Source organism: Schistocerca americana, chromosome 1 (assembly GCF_021461395.2).
Source record: "Schistocerca americana isolate TAMUIC-IGC-003095 chromosome 1, iqSchAmer2.1, whole genome shotgun sequence".
In the NCBI taxonomy this organism is placed as follows: Eukaryota; Metazoa; Arthropoda; class Insecta; order Orthoptera; family Acrididae; genus Schistocerca; species Schistocerca americana.
The window spans coordinates 305,863,809-305,883,330 of NC_060119.1; the positions used below are offsets into that span (position 1 = coordinate 305,863,809).

The 19,522-nt window shown below is 40.5% G+C and overlaps 1 protein-coding gene across 3 annotated transcripts in view; it reads right to left on the reverse strand.

The window, feature by feature from the left end:
• Positions 1 to 19,522, reverse strand: part of LOC124595892 (protein abrupt) — a 126,838-nt gene that overhangs the window by 24,540 nt on the left and 82,776 nt on the right. For all 3 annotated transcript variants that reach the window (XM_047134819.1, XM_047134803.1, XM_047134811.1), the window contains exon 3: positions 17,967 to 18,143. In XM_047134819.1, the coding sequence (XP_046990775.1) occupies positions 17,967 to 18,143 (177 nt within the window). The remainder of the gene's footprint in view (positions 1 to 17,966; positions 18,144 to 19,522) is intronic.

Here is a 19,522-nt window from a genome sequence, read left to right on the forward strand (position 1 = left end):
TTCTACGGATCGGAGCGTGGAATGTCAGATCCCTTAATCGGGCAGGTAGGTTAGAAAATTTAAAAAGGGAAATGGATAGGTTGAAGTTAGATATAGTGGGAATTAGTGAAGTTCGGTGGCAGGAGGAACAAGACTTCTGGTCAGGTGACTACAGGGTTATAAACACAAAATCAAATAGGGGTAATGCAGGAGTAGGTTTAATAATGAATAGGAAAATAGGAATGCGGGTAAGCTACTACAAACAGCATAGTGAACGCATTATTGTGGCCAAGATAGATACGAAGCCCACGCCTACTACAGTAGTACAAGTTTATATGCCAACTAGCTCTGCAGATGACGAAGAAATTGAAGAAATGTATGATGAAATAAAAGAAATTATTCAGATTGTGAAGGGAGACGAAAATTTAATAGTCATGGGTGACTGGAATTCGAGTGTAGGAAAAGGGAGAGAAGGAAACATAGTAGGTGAATATGGATTGGGGGACAGAAATGAAAGAGGAAGCCGCCTGGTAGAATTTTGCACAGAGCACAACATAATCATAACTAACACTTGGTTTAAGAATCATGAAAGAAGGTTGTATACATGGAAGAACCCTGGAGATACTAAAAGGTATCAGATAGATTATATAATGGTAAGACAGAGATTTAGGAACCAGGTTTTAAATTGTAAGACATTTCCAGGGGCAGATGTGGACTCTGACCACAATCTATTGGTTATGACCTGTAGATTAAAACTGAAGAAACTGCAAAAAGGTGGGAATTTAAGGAGATGGGACCTGGATAAACTAAAAGAACCAGAGGTTGTACAGAGATTCAGGGAGAGCATAAGGGAGCAATTGACAGGAATGGGGGAAATAAATACAGTAGAAGAAGAATGGGTAGCTTTGAGGGATGAAGTAGTGAAGGCAGCAGAGGATCAAGTAGGTAAAAAGACTAGGGCTAGTAGAAATCCTTGGGTAACAGAAGAAATATTGAATTTAATTGATGAAAGGAGAAAATATAAAAATGCAGTAAGTGAAACAGGCAAAAAGGAATACAAACGTCTCAAAAATGAGATCGTCAGGAAGTGCAAAATGGCTAAGCAGGGATGGCTAGAGGACAAATGTAAGGATGTAGAGGCCTATCTCACTAGGGGTAAGATAGATACCGCCTACAGGAAAATTAAAGAGACCTTTGGAGATAAGAGAACGACTTGTATGAATATCAAGAGCTCAGATGGAAACCCAGTTCTAAGCAAAGAAGGGAAAGCAGAAAGGTGGAAGGAGTATATAGAGGGTCTATACAAGGGCGATGTACTTGAGGACAATATTATGGAAATGGAAGAGGATGTAGATGAAGATGAAATGGGAGATATGATACTGCGTGAAGAGTTTGACAGAGCACTGAAAGACCTGAGTCGAAACAAGGCCCCCGGAGTAGACAATATTCCATTGGAACTACTGACGGCCGTGGGAGAGCCAGTCCTGACAAAACTCTACCATCTGGTGAGCAAGATGTATGAAACAGGCGAAATACCCTCAGACTTCAAGAAGAATATAATAATTCCAATCCCAAAGAAAGCAGGTGTTGACAGATGTGAAAATTACCGAACTATCAGCTTAATAAGTCACAGCTGCAAAATACTAACACGAATTCTTTACAGACGAATGGAAAAACCAGTAGAAGCCAACCTCGGGGAAGATCAGTTTGGATTCCGTAGAAACACTGGAACACGTGAGGCAATACTGACCTTACGACTTATCTTAGAAGAAAGATTAAGGAAAGGCAAACCTACGTTTCTAGCATTTGTAGACTTAGAGAAAGCTTTTGACAATGTTGACTGGAATACTCTCTTTCAAATTCTAAAGGTGGCAGGGGTAAAATACAGGGAGCGAAAAGCTATTTACAATTTGTACAGAAACCAGATGGCAGTTATAAGAGTCGAGGGACATGAAAGGGAAGCAGTGGTTGGGAAGGGAGTAAGACAGGGTTGTAGCCTCTCCCCGATGTTGTTCAATCTGTATATTGAGCAAGCAGTAAAGGAAACAAAAGAAAAATTCGGAGTAGGTATTAAAATTCATGGAGAAGAAATAAATACTTTGAGGTTCGCCGATGACATTGTAATTCTGTCAGAGACAGCAAAGGACTTGGAAGAGCAGTTGAATGGAATGGACAGTGTCTTGAAAGGAGGATATAAGATGAACATCAACAAAAGCAAAACAAGGATAATGGAATGTAGTCTAATTAAGTCGGGTGATGCTGAGGGAATTAGATTAGGAAATGAGGCACTTAAAGTAGTAAAGGAGTTTTGCTATTTGGGGAGCAAAATAACTGATGATGGTCGAAGTAGAGAAGATATAAAATGTAGGCTGGCAATGGCAAGGAAAGCGTTTCTGAAGAAGAGAAATTTGTTAACATCCAGTATTGATTTAAGTGTCAGGAAGTCATTTCTGAAAGTATTCGTATGGAGTGTAGCCATGTATGGAAGTGAAACATGGACGATAAATAGTTTGGACAAGAAGAGAATAGAAGCTTTCGAAATGTGGTGCTACAGAAGAATGCTGAAGATTAGATGGGTAGATCACATAACTAATGAGGAAGTATTGAATAGGATTGGGGAGAAGAGAAGTTTGTGGCACAACTTGACCAGAAGAAGGGATCGGTTGGTAGGACATGTTCTGAGGCATCAAGGGATCACCAATTTAGTATTGGAGGGCAGCGTGGAGGGTAAAAATCGTAGAGGGAGACCAAGAGATGAATACACTAAGCAGATTCAGAAGGATGTAGGTTGCAGTAGGTACTGGGAGATGAAAAAGCTTGCACAGGATAGAGTAGCATGGAGAGCTGCATCAAACCAGTCTCAGGACTGAAGACCACAACAACAACAACAATGCCCAGTACACATGATAAAAGTCTTTATGCTTGTATTCATGCTTGCCAAACCCCATCTCGGCCAGCAAGGGGTCCGGATCTCTCACCAATTAAGAATGTTTGGAGCATTAGTGCAGAGCCCTCCAATCAGTTCAGTATTTTGACGACCTAATGCACCAGTGTGATAAATATCCCTCAGAAGGATATCCAACAACTCTGTCAGTCAACGCCAAGCCAAATAACTACTTGCATAAGGGCCAGAAGTGGACTAACATATTACTGAATTGCTCAATTTGTGAATCTCTTTCTCCTGAATAAATAACCCAATTTTTCAGAAACTGTAATTATTTGTTTATCTGCTTATGTACATCATATCTACTGATTTTCGTCCCATTCGTATGATTCCTTCAAGGCGCATAGTTTTCTTTTGGTTTTCTTTTTTAATACAGCATATATAAATTCAGTGGGAGTAAATAGGGAGAATAGCTGATATTAAACCCACGGGGACAACTAATATAATTCTGGCGTCAATGGTAACCACAGTAATTGGAGAGGTCATTTTCTTACAGGATGAGTATGAGTGAAAGTATTGAGAATAATAAGGCCAGGTGATTTTAAGTATGTTTATTGAGCGTAGGAAAGTTATAAAAGAGGCAAAATGGTTTATTGGCAGTCAGAAGTTATGATTGTTAGATAAATGATGAAACTGTTGTACTGTTATTAGAGCTAAATCAAATAATGTAGTAAGTGTCCAAGGTACACATTTATCAGTGAGTTGGATAATTTAGAGAAAAGAGTTTTTGTGGTGGATAAGGAATGGATAGCATAAGATCGAAGAATGATTAGAGAGTAGCGCCCGGTGGATTACAGAGTAGTGCCCGGCAGGGTACCCGGATCTATACCGTAATTGTGTCATCAACTGGAGGAGCTGACAAAGATAATGAGAATATTGTTGCATGCCAGAGGAGCTGACAATGATAATGAGAATATTGTTGATGTCAACTTTGTACAAGGCAACACAGTTAAAATTTTCTTTGTCCCAGAGCAAAGCTACCTCGCTCACATTACGGTGGTGTTCACAAGAGGGAGGGGTGCGATGAATAAGATTTCATCATTGGGAGTGAGTAAGGATAAAACACAATATTGACACTTCTGGTGTGCCAAACAGCAGACCTCAGGAGAAATGCTTTAGGCAGGGCAACTAAAAGGGGTCATGGCTCCTTCGTTACATGATGAAAGAAATGCTACTGCTAATAAAATGTGTACCAAGAACTTTTACAAACCACTCCTATATTATAACAAACTCGTTACGCAAGCAAGTCAGAGTAACTGCTCACATCTTTGCAACAGCAGTCAAGACAAGTGCCCTTGGGTAAACACAGCCACTACTTTGCTCCATAAATACCCCACCATTTTAGCTCATAAGACAATCGGTTAGACAGATCAATGGCGTATGTAACATTCACACTCAATTCCCTGATTACTGTAAAGTGATGTCTGGCACAAGTCTGTTGTAGATTTCCTATATGCTATTAAGCAGCAACAGCCGCTATGGGGAGAAATGGCTCTCTCTCCATAATCACCTATCACAGAGTTTAACATCACGTTCTGCCACTGTTGCAAATGGGTGGATCCAGGGGTCTTCCATATTATCCCAGAACAAGGCACCGGCATACCTGATACTTCAGCAGACGGGCCAAAGCCTACATGAACAGCACGCCAGAATTTTCATACTAAACAGCTACATGGCAACTGTTTTCAACAGACAAAGAAGAAAGATGGTGAGCAGAATGGGATGGAGCACCTCCCAAACCAGCATGTGTAAGTCCAGCACTTGCTCTACTTTCACTCACTGCTGCGGCATCACAATACAGTGGGCACTGAAGCCACCATGGGTGGCATCCACCATAACAGCAGCTGGCAAGCAAAGGGCGTGTAGCTTCAGCTACCGTGAGCAAACTGAAGGCCACTTACAATGCAATTCCTCTATGGATATCAACAGCTGATGTCAACAGCAAGTCAATACACTGCTTGTAACTTATGGAAGTAAATAACTAATTCTGAATTTTCATTCACTATGCCTACTGATGACAACTTATCACCATCATCGTGAAAAAAAAAAAAAAAAAAAAAAAAAAAAAAAAAAAAAAAAAAAAATCTGGCGAGGAATGAACTGGTAGAGTGTCTACTGACACAGAACTATCTCTATTTCCGCCCTCCGAACAGTCACCTTCTGCAAAATTCATGTCAGGAAGTGCTTGTAGGTTCTGATGCCTGCAGCATCGGCATCAGAAGTCTGTTATGGAGTATTTTGTACAGGAGTCACATCAGCACTTGCAAAAATTATGGGGCGAGTCACTGAAAAGCTTTCTCGCTCACACAAATATATTTTGGTTGTGATCATGTCCACAATAGGATGCAGTGAGTTAAGAATTGATTTTGCAAAGGCTAGTGAACCTATTGGGTAAAATATTCAGGAAGTAAAATAGTCCCCCATTCGGAACTCAGGGTGGGGACTACACAGGAGAACGTCATTATCAGGAGAAACAAAACTGGCTTGCTATGGATCGGAGCATGGTATGGCAGATCCCTTAGTTGGGCAGATAGGTTAGAAAATTTAAAAAGGGAAATGCATACACCTACCACAGTAGTTCACGTTTATATGTCAACTACTTCCACAGATGATGAAGAGACTGAAGAAATGCATGACGAGATAAAATAAATTATTCAGATAGTGAAGAGAGAAGAAAATTTAATAGTCTTGGAGGACTGGAATTTGATAGTAGCAAAAGGAAGAGAAGGAAAAGTAGTAGATGAATATGGAATGGGAGTAGGGAATGAAAGAGGAAGCCGCCCGGTAGAATAATTTCATCATAGCTAACACTTGGTTCAAGAATCATGAAAGAAGGTTGTATACATCGAAGAGGCCTGAAGATACTGGAAGGTTTCAGATAGATTATATAATGGTAAGACAGAGATTTAGGAAACGGCCTTTAGACTGTAAGACATTTCCAGGGGCAGATGTGGACTCTGGCCACAATCTATTGGTTATGAACTGTAAATTAAAACTGAAGAAACAGCAGAATGGTAGGAATGTGAGGAGATGGGACCTGAATAAACTGAAAGAACCAGAGGTTGTAGAGAGTTTCAGAGAGAGCATTAGGGATCGATTGACAAGAATAGGGGAAAGAAATAGAGTAGAAGAAGAGTGGGTAGCTTTGAGAGAGGAAATAGTGAAGGCAGTAGAGGATCAAGTAGGTAAAAAGATGAGGGCTAGTAGAAATCCTTGGGTAACAGAAAAGGTACTGAATTTAATTGATAAAAGGAGAAAATATAAAAATGCAGTAAATGAAGCAGGTGCAAAGGAATACAAACATCTCAAAAATGAGATCGACAGGAAGTGCAAGTTGGTTAAGCAGGGATGGCTAGAGGACAAATGTAAGTATGTAAAGGCATATATCACTAGGAGTAAGATAGATATTGCCCACAGGAAAATTAAAGAGACCCTTGGAGAAAAGAGAACCACTTGTATGAATATCAAGAGCTCAGATGGAAAACCAGTTCTAAGCAAAGAAGGGAAAGCGGAAAGGTGGAAGGAGCATATAGAGAGTCTACACAAGGGCTATGTATGTGAGGGCAATATTATGGAAATGGAAGAGGATGTAGATGAAGATGAAATGGGAGATACGATACTGCAAGAAGAGTTTGACAGCGCACTGAAAGACCTAAGTCGAAACAAGGCCCTGGGAGTAGACAACATTCATTAGAACTACTGATAGCCTTTGGAGAGCCAGCCTTGACAACACTCTACCATCTGGTGAGCAAGATGTATGAGACCCGTGAAGTACCCTCAGAATTCAAGAAGAATATAATAATCCCCCCCATGAACCATGGGCCTTGCCGTTGGTGGGGAGGCTTGCGTGCCTCAACGATACAGATAGCCATACTGTAGGTGCAACCACAACGGAAGGTATCTGTTGAGAGGCCAGACAGACATGTGGTTCCTGAAGAGGGGCAACAGCCTTTTCAGTAGTTCCAGGGGCAACAGCCTGGATGATTGACTGATCTGGCATTGTAACACTAACCAAAATGGCCTCTCTGTGCTGGTACTGCAAACAGCTGAAAGCAAGCGGAAACTACAGCAGTAATTTTTTCCGAAGGCATGCAGCTTTACTGTATGGTTAAATGATGATGGTGACCTCTTGGGTAAAATATTCCGGATGTAAAATAGCCCCCATTCGGATCTCCGGGCGGGGACTACTCAGGAGGATGTCACTATCAGGAAAAAAGAAAACTGGCGTTCTACAGATTGGAACGTGGAATGTCAGATCCCTTATCGGGCATGTAGGTTAGAAAATTTAAAAAGGGAAATGGATCAGTTAGAGTTAGATATAGTGGGAATTTGTGAAGTTTGGTGGCAGGAGGAACAAGACTTCTGGTCAGGTGAATACAGGGTTATAAATACAAAATCAAATAGGGGTAATGCTGGAGTAGGTTTAACAATGAATAAAAAAATAGGAGTGCAGGTAAGCTACTACAAACAGCATACTGAACGCATTGTTGTGGCCAAGATAGACATGAAGCCCATAACTACCACAGTAGTGCAAGATTATATGCCAACTAGCTCTGCAGATGACGAAGAGATTGACTTGACAAAATGTATGATGAGATAAAAGAAATTATTCAGATAGCGAAGGGAGAAGAAAATTTAATAGTCATGGGTGACTAGAATTCAATAGTAGGAAAAGGAACAGAAAGAAACATAGCAGGTGAATATGGAATGGGGGTAAGAAATGAAAGAGGAAGCCACCTGGTAGAATTTTGCACAGAGCATAACTTAATCACAGCTAACACTTGGTTCAAGAATCATGAAAGAAGGTTGTATACATGGAAGAGACCTGGAGATAATGGAAGGTTTCAGATAGATTATATAATGGTAAGAAAGAGATTTAGGAACCAGGTTATAAATTGTAAGACATTTCCAGGGGCAGATGTGGACTCTGACCACAATCTATTGGTTATGAACTGTAGATTAAAACTGAAGAAACTGCAAAAAGGTGGGAATTTAAGGAGATGGGAGCTGGATAAACTGACAGAACCAGAGGTTGCAGAGAGTTTCAGGGAGAGCATGAGGGAACGATTGACAGGAATGGGGGAAAGAAGTACAGTAGAAGAAAGGCTAGCTTTGAGGAATGAAGTAGTGAAGGCAGTAGAGGATCAAGTAGGTAAAAAGATGAGGGTTAGTAGAAATCCTCGGGTAACAGAAGAAATATTGAATTTGATTGATGAAAAGAGAAAATATAAAAATGCAGTAAATGAAGCAGGCAAAAATGAATACAAACGTCTCAAAAATGAGATCGACAGGAAGAGCAAAATGGCTAACCACGGATGGCTAGAGGACAAATGTAAGGAGTACAGTATTAAACATAGCTTCAGAAGCTGCTCTTGATATTTTATTAATTACTTTTTCTGGTGTTTCTTGGTAGAACAACACACATTAAATGTGGAGTACATACACAATACTATGCTTTTCATTTATAAGCTGCTCTTGTTTTGGCTAATAAGTATTCATGACTCCTTTGTTGAAAGGGCTCAAAGATAGCATATCTGCTGAATAAACGGTAGTCAGTACAGCAAGAGAAAATCCCTGACTTTTAAAGGCAGGCTCTGTGCAGCTGCTTTGTATGCCTGCTGTGACCAGTCACATGTGATTTTGTTTACACTTGTATGACATCATCTTAGTGCTGCCACAGTTATAGGAAATTAAGACTTTCAGGCAGCCTTTTGCATCTCAAGCTTGATAGCTGGAAATAAAGCCGCCAGCTGTCAGAGCTTTTCTTTCACCATAAGAAGTACAGTTGTGAAATGTAAAGAAAGAGTATAAATTATGAAATAAATGAAACAAGAAATATTATCCTTAAGAATTTAGGATTTAATGAGTTTTCAAACTATATGGGTAGTAATGTCACTTTCACAGACCAGAGTCAACAAGAATGTACAGAGAGAAAAGGAGGGGAGGGTGGGGAGGGGGGAGGGAGGGAGGAAGGGGGAGGGGGAGGGAGGGAGGGGGAGAGAGAGAGATCTGAGTAAGTTTCACACTTAATAGCAAAGCTACAAAGATCTACACATTTTTATGTGCCTATTGCCTGTTTAACAGTTCCTCAATAAGGTGAACAATTATTTTCTCTCTTATCATACACTGATGGAAAAAAATTGCAACACCAAAAATAATTAATGTAGAGTATTTAAATTTTGGGAATAGATTTATCTAGGTAACATATTTAAATGAAACATTCCAGCAGATTATATCTGTGTACCAGGATTAGACTTGAATTGGAACCTTTGCCTTTCACGGACAAGTACTCTACTGACTGAGCTACCCAAGCATGATTCACAACCTATCCTCACAGTTTTACTTCTGCCAGTACCTCAGCTCCTATCTTACAAAATTCACAGAAGCTCTCCTGCAAATTGCAAGAGTAGCACTCCTGGAAGTAATGATATTGCGGAGACATGGCTTAGTCACAGCCTGGGGGAAGTTTCCAGAATGAGTCGTGCTCAGATAGCTCTGCCGGTAGAGCACTTGCCTGCAAAAGGCAAAGGTTCCAATTTCAAGTCTCAGTCTGGTACAAAGTTTTATTCTGTCTGGAAGTTTCACATAAGCGCACACTCTGCAGTAGAGTGAAAATTTCATTTTGGGAACAACCCCAGGCTATGATTAAACCAAATGCATGCAATATCCTTTCTTCCAAGAGTGTCGTTTTGCAAGCTTTACAGGAGAACTTCTGCAGAGTTTGGAAGGTAGGAGACGAGGTACTGGCACAAGTAAAGCTGTGAGGACAGGTTGTGAGACTGCTTGGGTAGCTCAGTCAGTAGAGCACTTGCCTACCATAGGTAAAGATCCCGAGTTCAAGTGTCATCCCAGCACACAGTTTTAATCTGCCAGGAAGTTACACATCAGCACACACTCCGTAGCGGAGAGGAAATTTCATATTCAAAATATCCCCCATGCTGTGGTTAGGCCATGCCTCTGCAATGTCCTTTCTTCCAGGAGAACTTGGTTTGCACGTTTCGTGAGAAAACTTCTGTGAAGCTTGGAAGTTAGGAGGCGAGGTAATGGCGGAAGTAAAGCTGTGGTTACGGGTAGCCAGTCGTGCTTGGGTGGCTCATAGGTACAGCACTTGCCTACAAAAGGCAAAGGTCCTGAGTTCAAGTCTCAATCTGGCACACAGTTTTAATATGGCAGGAAGTTTCATGTCAGCACACATTCTGACGCAGAATGAAAATTCCCTTCTGGGAACATATTTAAGCATTTAACAGTGTAAGATCACAGTTTAATGCAAGAATACCAGAGAAGGAAAGTTGCTACTCACCATATAGTGGAGATGCTGAGTCACGATAGGCACAATAAAAAGATTCACACACTCTTAGCTTTCGGCCATTAAGGCCTTTGTCAGCAGTAGACACACATACACGCACGCACACACACACTCATGCAAACACAACTTACACACATGTCTGCAGTCTCAGAGAGCTGAAACTACACTGCGAGCAGCAGCACCAGTGCATGATGGGAGTGGTGACTGGGTGGGGGTAAGGAGGTGGCTGGGGCAGGGAGGGGGAGGGATAGTATGGTGGGAGTGGCGGACAGTGAAGTGTTACAGTTTAGATGGAGGGCAGGAGAGAAGGTGCGGAGGGGGGAGGGGGTGAGTAGCGGAAAGGAGAGAAGTAAAAATAAAAAGAAAAATAAATTAAAAGACTGGGTGTGGCGGTGAAATGACGGCTGTGTAGTGCTGGAATGGAAAAAGGGAGGGGGCTGAATGGGTGAGGACAGCGACTAACGAAGGTTGAGCCCAGGAGGGTTACGGGAACGCAGGATGTATTGCAGGGAAAGTTCCCACCTGCACAATTCAGAAACGCTGGTGTTGGTGGGAAGGATCCATATGGCACAGGCTGTGAAGCAGTCATTGAGATGAGGGGTATCATGTTTGGCAGCGTGTTTAGCAACAGGGTGGTCCACTTGTTTTTTGGCCACAGTTTGTCGGAGGCCATTCATGTGGACAACAATTTGTTGGTTATCATGCCTACATGGAATGCACCACAGTGGTTGCAGCTTAGCTTGTAAATCACATGACTGATTTCACAGGTAGCGCTGCCGTTGATGGGATAGGTGATGCTAGTGACCGGATTGGAGTAGGTGGTGGTAGGAGGATGTATGGGACAGGTCTTGCATCTAGGTCTATTACAGGGGTATGAGCCATGAGGTAAGGGATTGGGAGAAGGGGTTGTGTAAGGATGGACGAGTATATTGTGTAGGTTCGGTGGACAGCGGAATACCATGGTAGGAGGGGTGGGAAGGATAGTGGGTAGGACATTTCTCACTTCAGGGCATGACAAGAGGTAATCGAAACCCTGACGGAGAATATAATTCAGTTGCTCCACTCCCGGATGGTACTATGTTACGAGGGGAATGCTCCTCTGTGGCCGGACTGTGGGACTTTAGGAGGTGGTGGGAGACTGTAAAGATAAGGCACAGGAGATTTGTTTTTGTACAAGGATGGGAAGATAATTACAGTCTGTGAAGGCTTCAATGAGACCCTCGGTATATTTAGAGAAGGACTGCTCATCACTGCAGATGCGACGACCATGGGTGGCTAGACTGTACGGAAGGGACTTCTTAGTATGGAGTGGATGGCAGCTGTCGAAGTGGAGGTATTGCTGGTGGTTAGTAGGTTTGATATGCACGGAGGTAGTGATGTAGCCATTTCTGAGGTGGAGGTCAACATGTAGGAAGGTTGCTTGTTGGGTTGAGTAGGACCAGGTGCAGCAAATAGGGGAGAAGTTGTTGAGGTTCTGGAGGAATGTGAATAAGGTGTCCTCACCTTCAATCCAGATAACAAAGGTGTCATCAATGAATCTGAACCAGGTGAGGGGTTTAGGATTCTGGGTTTTTAGGAAGGATTCCTCTAGATGGCCCATGAATAGGTTAGCATAGGATGGTGCTATGTGGGTGCCTATCGCGGCTCAGCATCTCCACTATATGGTAGGTAGCAACTTTCCTTCTCTGGCATTGTTACATTCCATGCTAGATTTTCCGTAGTTTAATGCAAGAGTGAGATAAGCCATTGCATTGTGTTGTAAAGGTGCTGGATGTCACTTTGTGGGATGCAATTCCATGCCTGTTGTGCTTGGTTGATCAATACAAGGATGGTTAATGCTGGTTGTGGGTGACACTGTAGTTGTCGTATGATGATGTACCACATGTGCTTGGTTGGAAACAGATCTGGTGATTGAACAAGCCATGGCAACATGTTGACACACTTACACATTAGCACACCTTTCTCAGTCTTAACACAGAATAATATTTGAGAAATGCTTCCTATTATGTCAAAAAGGATTCACACCATCAAAGCACCTTCTTCCACCACACCTTTTCCTGTCTGTTGAATAAATTTCTAAGAGTTATTCTTCCAGGGACAGAGGAATCTCTGCTACTGTTGTTTTCCCCTAGTTATTATCCTATGTGAAAGATGAGTATTTAATCCTGCATTAGGCATGTATGCTCCTGAAGCAATTGACATCTATTTCATTCCTACTTGTCCCAGAAATGGTGTACTTATCTCAAAACAATATTGCTAGCAGTATTACTGACAAAAAATTTTCCTTCAGGCTGTTGTTCGATATACAATGCCAAATTAATTGTATAGCTCGTCTTATCACCTACATGAACAATCATTTTTAAATCATTATTGAAGGTCTACTAGGTACACACTATTTAAAGGAGCAATTCCTCCGAAAGACAGCGCTGCTCATCAATGGTTGCAGGCTCACTTGGAAAGAAACAACCACTAAACTTATGTTTCATAGGTTCAAATACTTCTCTGACTGGAGCTGGTTTATCTTCCACCAGAACTAGGTGTATTTACACAATCTAAACACAAACATTGGTAAAGAAAATGAAATGCAGAGCTTCTATAGGTGAGAAAAAAAAAAGAACATCTGTGGTACACATTAATTGCACCACTGTGAGAGTGGATAACAGCGCCCTCTCTCAAGTCATCTCAACAACCTCTTCCTGGATAACAAACACGGAGCCTGCCAGTGTGGCCGAGTGGTTCTAGGCGCTACAATCTGGAAGCGCGCGACCGCTACGGTCGCAGGTTCGAATCCTGCCTCGGGCATGGATGTGTGTGATGTCCTTAGGTTAGTTAGGTTTAAGTAGTTCTAAGTTCTAGGGGACTGATGACCTCAGAAGTTCAGTCCCATAATGCTCAGAGCCATTTTTGAACAAACATGGATTTAGAAAAGGGAAATCTACAGTCACTGCAATGCCTGATGTTGTAATGAAAATAATGGAAGAATTTGAAGAAAAGAACTGCATGGCTTTAATCCTTTGGGATCGAAGCAAGGCATTCAATTGCATCTCTCATGAAACACTGTTGAAAGAATTAAAATCTTACAGTACAAAAGGTGTCATTTTTGAGATCTGCCATCTTACCTAGAGACAGGTGTCAGAATGTTTGTATCTGGGGAGTGGTGTCTCACGAAACGGCACATGAAGACTGTGTACTTCTAGGCTCCATACCTGGCCCTCTGCTCTTTTTAATATTTATCAGTGACTTAAATTGTGATGATCAACCCTATTCTTTGCAGCTGATACAAAATCAATGACTGAGGGTAGAAATTCAACTGAGGCACTACAGGATGCTGATATTTTGTTTGAAGTTGCCAAAAAGTGGTTCAAAGCAAACAAAATGAAAGTAAATCAAGATAAAACCCAGAAAATATTATGCAGCCTTGCTGACTGTGGACCCATAGCAATGCTGACAGGATCAAACTACTGCAAACCAGTACTGACAATAAGCTAATGTGGACTAATCACATTGCATATATGTGTTCTAAGCTCTCGAGTATAATTTATCTCCTTGGGAAGCTCAAATCTGTGATGACAGATCAGTACTTAATCACAATATACTATGCACTGCTGCTGTGTGGACACTCTACTGCAAGTAAAAACATATAGTGCCTACAAAAGAAGTCTGTACAAATAATATCTTCCAGCAAGAAATTTGACCACTATAGACCCATTTTCGAGCAGCTGGGAATAATAGCAATATTTGGCCAGTATGTTTTCAATTCTCTTGTCTCAGTAAAAGAAAGTCAAGAATCCTTCTGCATGAGACAAGAGATTCACAGCTGATGTTGTTGTGGTCTTCAGTCCAAAGACTGATTTGATGCAGCTCTCCATACTACTCTGACCTGCGCAGGTCTCTTCATCTACGAGTAACTGCTGCAGCCTAGATCCTTCTGAATCTGCCTAGTGTCTTCATCTCTTCGTCTCCCTCTACAATTTTTGCTCCTTACATTTCCTGCCAGTACTAAATTGGTGATCCCTTGATGTCTCAGAATGTGTACTACCAACTGATCCCTTCTTCTAGTCAGATTGTGCCACATATTTCTTTTCTCCCCAGTTCTATTCAGTATTTCCTCATTGGTTATGTGATTACCCATCTAATCTTCAGCATCCTTCTGTAGCACCACATTTGAAAAGTTTCTATTCTCTTCTTGTCTAAACTGTTTTTGTCCATGTTTCACTTGCATGAATGGCTATACCCTAAACAGATACTTTCAGAAAAGACTTTCTGACACTTAAATCTATAGTCAATGTTAACAAATGTCTTTCTTCAGAAACACATTTCTTGCCATTGCCAGTCTATGTTTTACACACTCTCAACTGTCAGTATTTTGCTGCCCAAATAACAAAACTCACCTACTGCTTTACATGTCTCATTTCCTAATCTAATTCCCTCAGCATCATTTGATTTAATTCAACTACATTCCATTACCTTCGTTTTGCTTTTGCTGTTGTCCATCTTATATCTTCCTTTCAAACACTGTCCATTCTGTTCAACTGCTCTTCCAAGTCCTTTGCTGCCTCTGACAGAATTACATCAAAGCTTTTATTTCTTCTCCCTGGTCTTTAATTTCTATTAAGTTTTTTTCATTTCTTTCCTTTACTGCTTGCTCAATATACAGATCGAATAACATATGGAGCTGCGCGGGATTAGCCGAGCGGTCTAGGGCGCTGCAGTCATGGACTGTGCGGCTGGTCCCGGCGGAGGTTCGAGTCCTCCCTCGGGCATGGGTGTGTGTGTTTGTCCTTACGATAATTTAGGTTAAGTAGTGTGTAAGCTTAGGGACTGATGACCTTAACAGTTAAGTCCCATAAGATTTCACACACATTTGAATAACATATGGGATAGGCTACAGCCCTGTCTCACTACCTCTCAACCACTGCTTCCCTTTCACGCACCTTGACTCTTATAACTGCCATCTGGTTTCTGTAAATAGCCTTTTGCTTTCTGGATTTTACCCCTGCCACCTTTTTTGAAAGATAGTATTCCAGTCAACATTGCTGAAAGCTATCTTTGTCTACAAATGCTATAAATGTAGGTTTGCCTTCCACTATCACCTATCACTATGAGAAGTCAAGGTGTCAATATCGCCTCGCGTGTTCCTACATTTCTCCATAATCAAAACTGATCTGCCCCGAGGTCAGCTTCTACCAGTTTTTCCATTCTTCTGTAAAGAATTTGTGTTACTATTTTGCAACTATGACTTAATAAACTGATAGTTCAGTAATTTTCACGTCTGTCAGCACCTGCTTTCTTTGGGATTGGAATTATTATATTCTTCTCAAAGTCTAGGGGTATTTCGCTATCTCATACATCTTGCATACCAGATGGAAGAGTTTTACCGTGATTGGCTCTCCCAAGGTTGTCAGCAGTTCTATTGGCATGCTTCCTACTCCCAGGGCCTTGTTTTGACTTAGGTCTTTCAGTGCTCTGCCAAATTCTACATGCAGTATCATATCTCCCAGCTCATCTTCATCTACATCCTCTCCAATTTCCACAATACTGTCCTCAAGTACATCTCCCCTGTATAGAGGCTCTATATACTCCTTCCACCTTTCTGCTTTCCCTTCTTTGCTAAGGGCTGGTTCTCCATCTGAGCTCTTGGTATTCATACAGGTGGTTCTCTTTTCTCTAAAGGTCTCCTTAATTTTCACAAATATGAAACATGAAATAAGGCTGACATCAAAATTCTAAGCTGTCATCTAAATAATACAATGAACTGTTTCCCCACAGCAGTCCTGAAAATGTTCAACTACCTACCAATGGATGTTCAAACACTGCTACTGAACATGCTCAAGCAACAGCCACTATATTCTGTAAATGAATTTTTCTGTAGACTGGTTGACATGATACCATCACATCTGAAGCCACAAACTGGAAACATTTAAGAACTGCAAATTGTTGTTCACAACTATTGTTTATAGCATCAGTGCTGTGTAATGCTTCCTGCCTGTTATCTTGGTTTATTTGTAGTTTTAATATATATTTGCTAAGATGTGAGGTAATCTGTTCAGCCATGGGCAGTGAATGATGTTGGCTTAGTAATAGTTGTAGTAATATGTTCTAGTGTTGACTGTCTTATTATTTTTGCTTTAAAGTATCCATTTTAGTATCATCATCCAAATTGCAATATCTGACTCATATTATTGTGGTAATATTGTTGAAAACTTGACACTGTCTGTCCAGTTACGGCTTGTGAATGACACAGAATTGGTAATAAAGATAATAACACATTGCAGATTTTTTTCAAATGTTCTTATTGGTCTTATCCTCAGTGTTTTCCATCTCAAGCATTTCTGTAGCACTACAGGTAGTCACCAACCACATTTTTTATTCCTCACAGCACTTAATGGCGAGTATTGTACTTCTGGAATTCTCATTTCAGTTTTTCCGATGTTCTGAAGATAAAATGTTCCTGTTCTAAATAGGCTTTATGATTTTTGCAATTATTTTGGCCTTTTCCCCAAAATTCTAAGAGTACAAATTTTTGTTTTTGTACTTATACAAATTAACATAAATGAGACAAAGCCTGTCCAACAGTGCAGAATGCTAACTAAAAAAACAGTGTTTCTAATTTTGCATAAACTGCCTCCTGCAGTTAAGACAGAGTAGTCCCTGAAGTGAAACATGGCACAAAACCATAATATTAGCATCTAATGGCAGAATTTTGCTGAAAATTTGAGCGCTAAAAAGTACATCTCCTGAGCCAGTACTAAATTTTCTGAAATCTGTATATACCCACTTGGACAATTGAGAATGTACCGATTTTGAATTGTCTGCATTGATGTCAAAATAAAATTGACTGATATAATGTGCCACAAATTTCATCATCTCTTTTATCAGAAATATCATAAAAATGACAGGATGGCCTGAAGTTGATTCATCACATATATGCACAAATGGAAGGTTTTTTTTTTTTTTTTTTTTTTTTACCAAACATATTTTTGCTCTTCATGAGTGTCTCCACAGTTTCTTCCTCATTGTCGACAAAATGTATGTCACTTTCTTCAAAGAATAAAATAATGATGCATACAGCATTTCAATCCCAATACAGAAGAAATCCACCCGGATAACCATACCCCTTAGCACACTGCTTCTGGGAGATACGGAGACGTGTCGGCTCAGGCTGGATCCACCTGATGGATTAATGATGAGGGCTGGTGAGCCAGTCAGCCTGACTGTGTTTTCACACATTCAACAACATGAATACCAGGCTGGTACCCTTGTCATGTCCCAGTTACATGATTTGCATAGATTTTAAAAATGTTCTCACATTTTCACATAGGATAACAGTAGATGCAGAAAGAGCGGTATTGCATCTAACACATCCATGAGACTCATGGGTCAGACAGGTGATGCAAGAAGCCACATCTGCAGTACAGGCAGATATATACATGTCCACAGCACCTGGTAAGGAGTGCAGTGTGGCATGTTCGGGCATTCAAAAGCAATCACAATGTTAAACAGGTGAACTCAATGATCAGGTCTCATAGTTAACTTTCTCTCTCTCTCTCTCTGTGTGTGTGTGTGGGTGTGTGTGTGTGCGTATGTGTGTGTTTGTGTGTAGTTGGGTGGGTGGGTGGCTAAGGTGAAGGGATGAAGGAGAGGGGGCGAGGGGGGGGGGGGAGGGGGAGGAGGACTTGCACACAAGCATGAGCTTGTTGGAATTTCTTTACTAAAGAGCGCATACATATAACTTACCCCACTGACTTCAGCTAGTCCTCTGATCTGCATGGCATCTGCCATGCTTAAGAGACCCTGAAGCTGTTCCTGATATATGTTAACTTCTCCACTATACATGAATGTTACAAGTGCACACAGATCTGAAAATGTTGTCCCTGGTATAACTACAACAGGGTGTTGTATTGGATGCAGCACCTAAAAACAGAAGATTTCATAAGAAAAGAGTGTTGAGCTCTGTGGAGAGCACTATGAAACTCATGCTTATGAAAAATGTTGTCCAAAAAAAAAAAAAATATTGGTACCAATTAGAGCAAAAGTGAATTAAAAATTCAATAAGAGCTGTTTCAGAATGTATTCTATTCATTTTTATTATAATAATGCATTACAAGGAAATGAATATTTATATTGTAGAAAGAAGAAGAACAGATACTTATTATGATATATATATATATTTGGACTCACAAACTGAAGAAATATTATTACTCAGATTTGCAAGAAAGTAGTGTATTGATTTTTTTGAACAATAAATTTGCAAGTATACAACATGAAACAGATACATACGAGAAGTCAATAGAATATAGTTTCTGAGATGTTTCAAATGAATGTGCAAATCTCATAAAGTTTGTTCTAGTTCAGTAACAACAGGAGCAAGGCAGCCATCATGCAAACAACTGTAATTACAAATTGAATCTAGGTTACTTAGCAGTGCATTTTTTAAATTCACGTAATGTGTTCTATGCAATGGACAAATCAATTTATTGCAGCCAGCAGCAATGTGCAACTTCGTGACACAAACTGACAACTTGTTAAAATTAAAAAAGCAGTTCAATAACATCAGGGATAACAGAGTTACAATTCTTTCATAAAATTATGTTGCACAGTAGCAAAGAAACACACAATTGATGTGAATATTTCATGTTTCTGGAATTGAAAAATCATTATTTCCCTTGGATGAGAACACACCATAAGCTCAACTGTGAAGTGAAAAATATTGCTTTCTGTCAATAGCAGAATATCTGAACTGCTAAAACTTCACCAACAAAGTCAGTAAAATAGCGTATTTTAACAATGGTCCACAATTCTGAAACAGTACTCAGAAAATTAATAAGTTTCTCCCCCTTTGTTTTCCCCCTAAAGTCTGTCTCCACAAGGAGATGAAGAATGCTACACTATTAGCAACTGTTTAATCAAGATTCAGTATTTATTTCAGTGCATATATGCCATTACTATCACAGTTACTAGACAAAAAAGTACGTAAGTTTACGGTATGGTATCCCCTAAAATTTCTGGCTCTGGTAAGACAATTTAATATTTTTATTTATGTTATATGACCACAAGAGGCGCCGACTTATAAAAAATATTGGGGGATCCCATACTGGGGGTCTTGCCCCGGAAATTTTCTACATTTCAGATGAAAAATAGTGAGTTTTAAAGTTTTTTAAGCATTTGAGAGTCATATGATCAACATTAGAACCCCAAAAACTGGACTCTCGATAACTCAACACTCTGGGAAACTCGACAAGCCCGAAACATCTTTTGGCTTTGAAAAAAGAAACAAAACATAAACATGCACA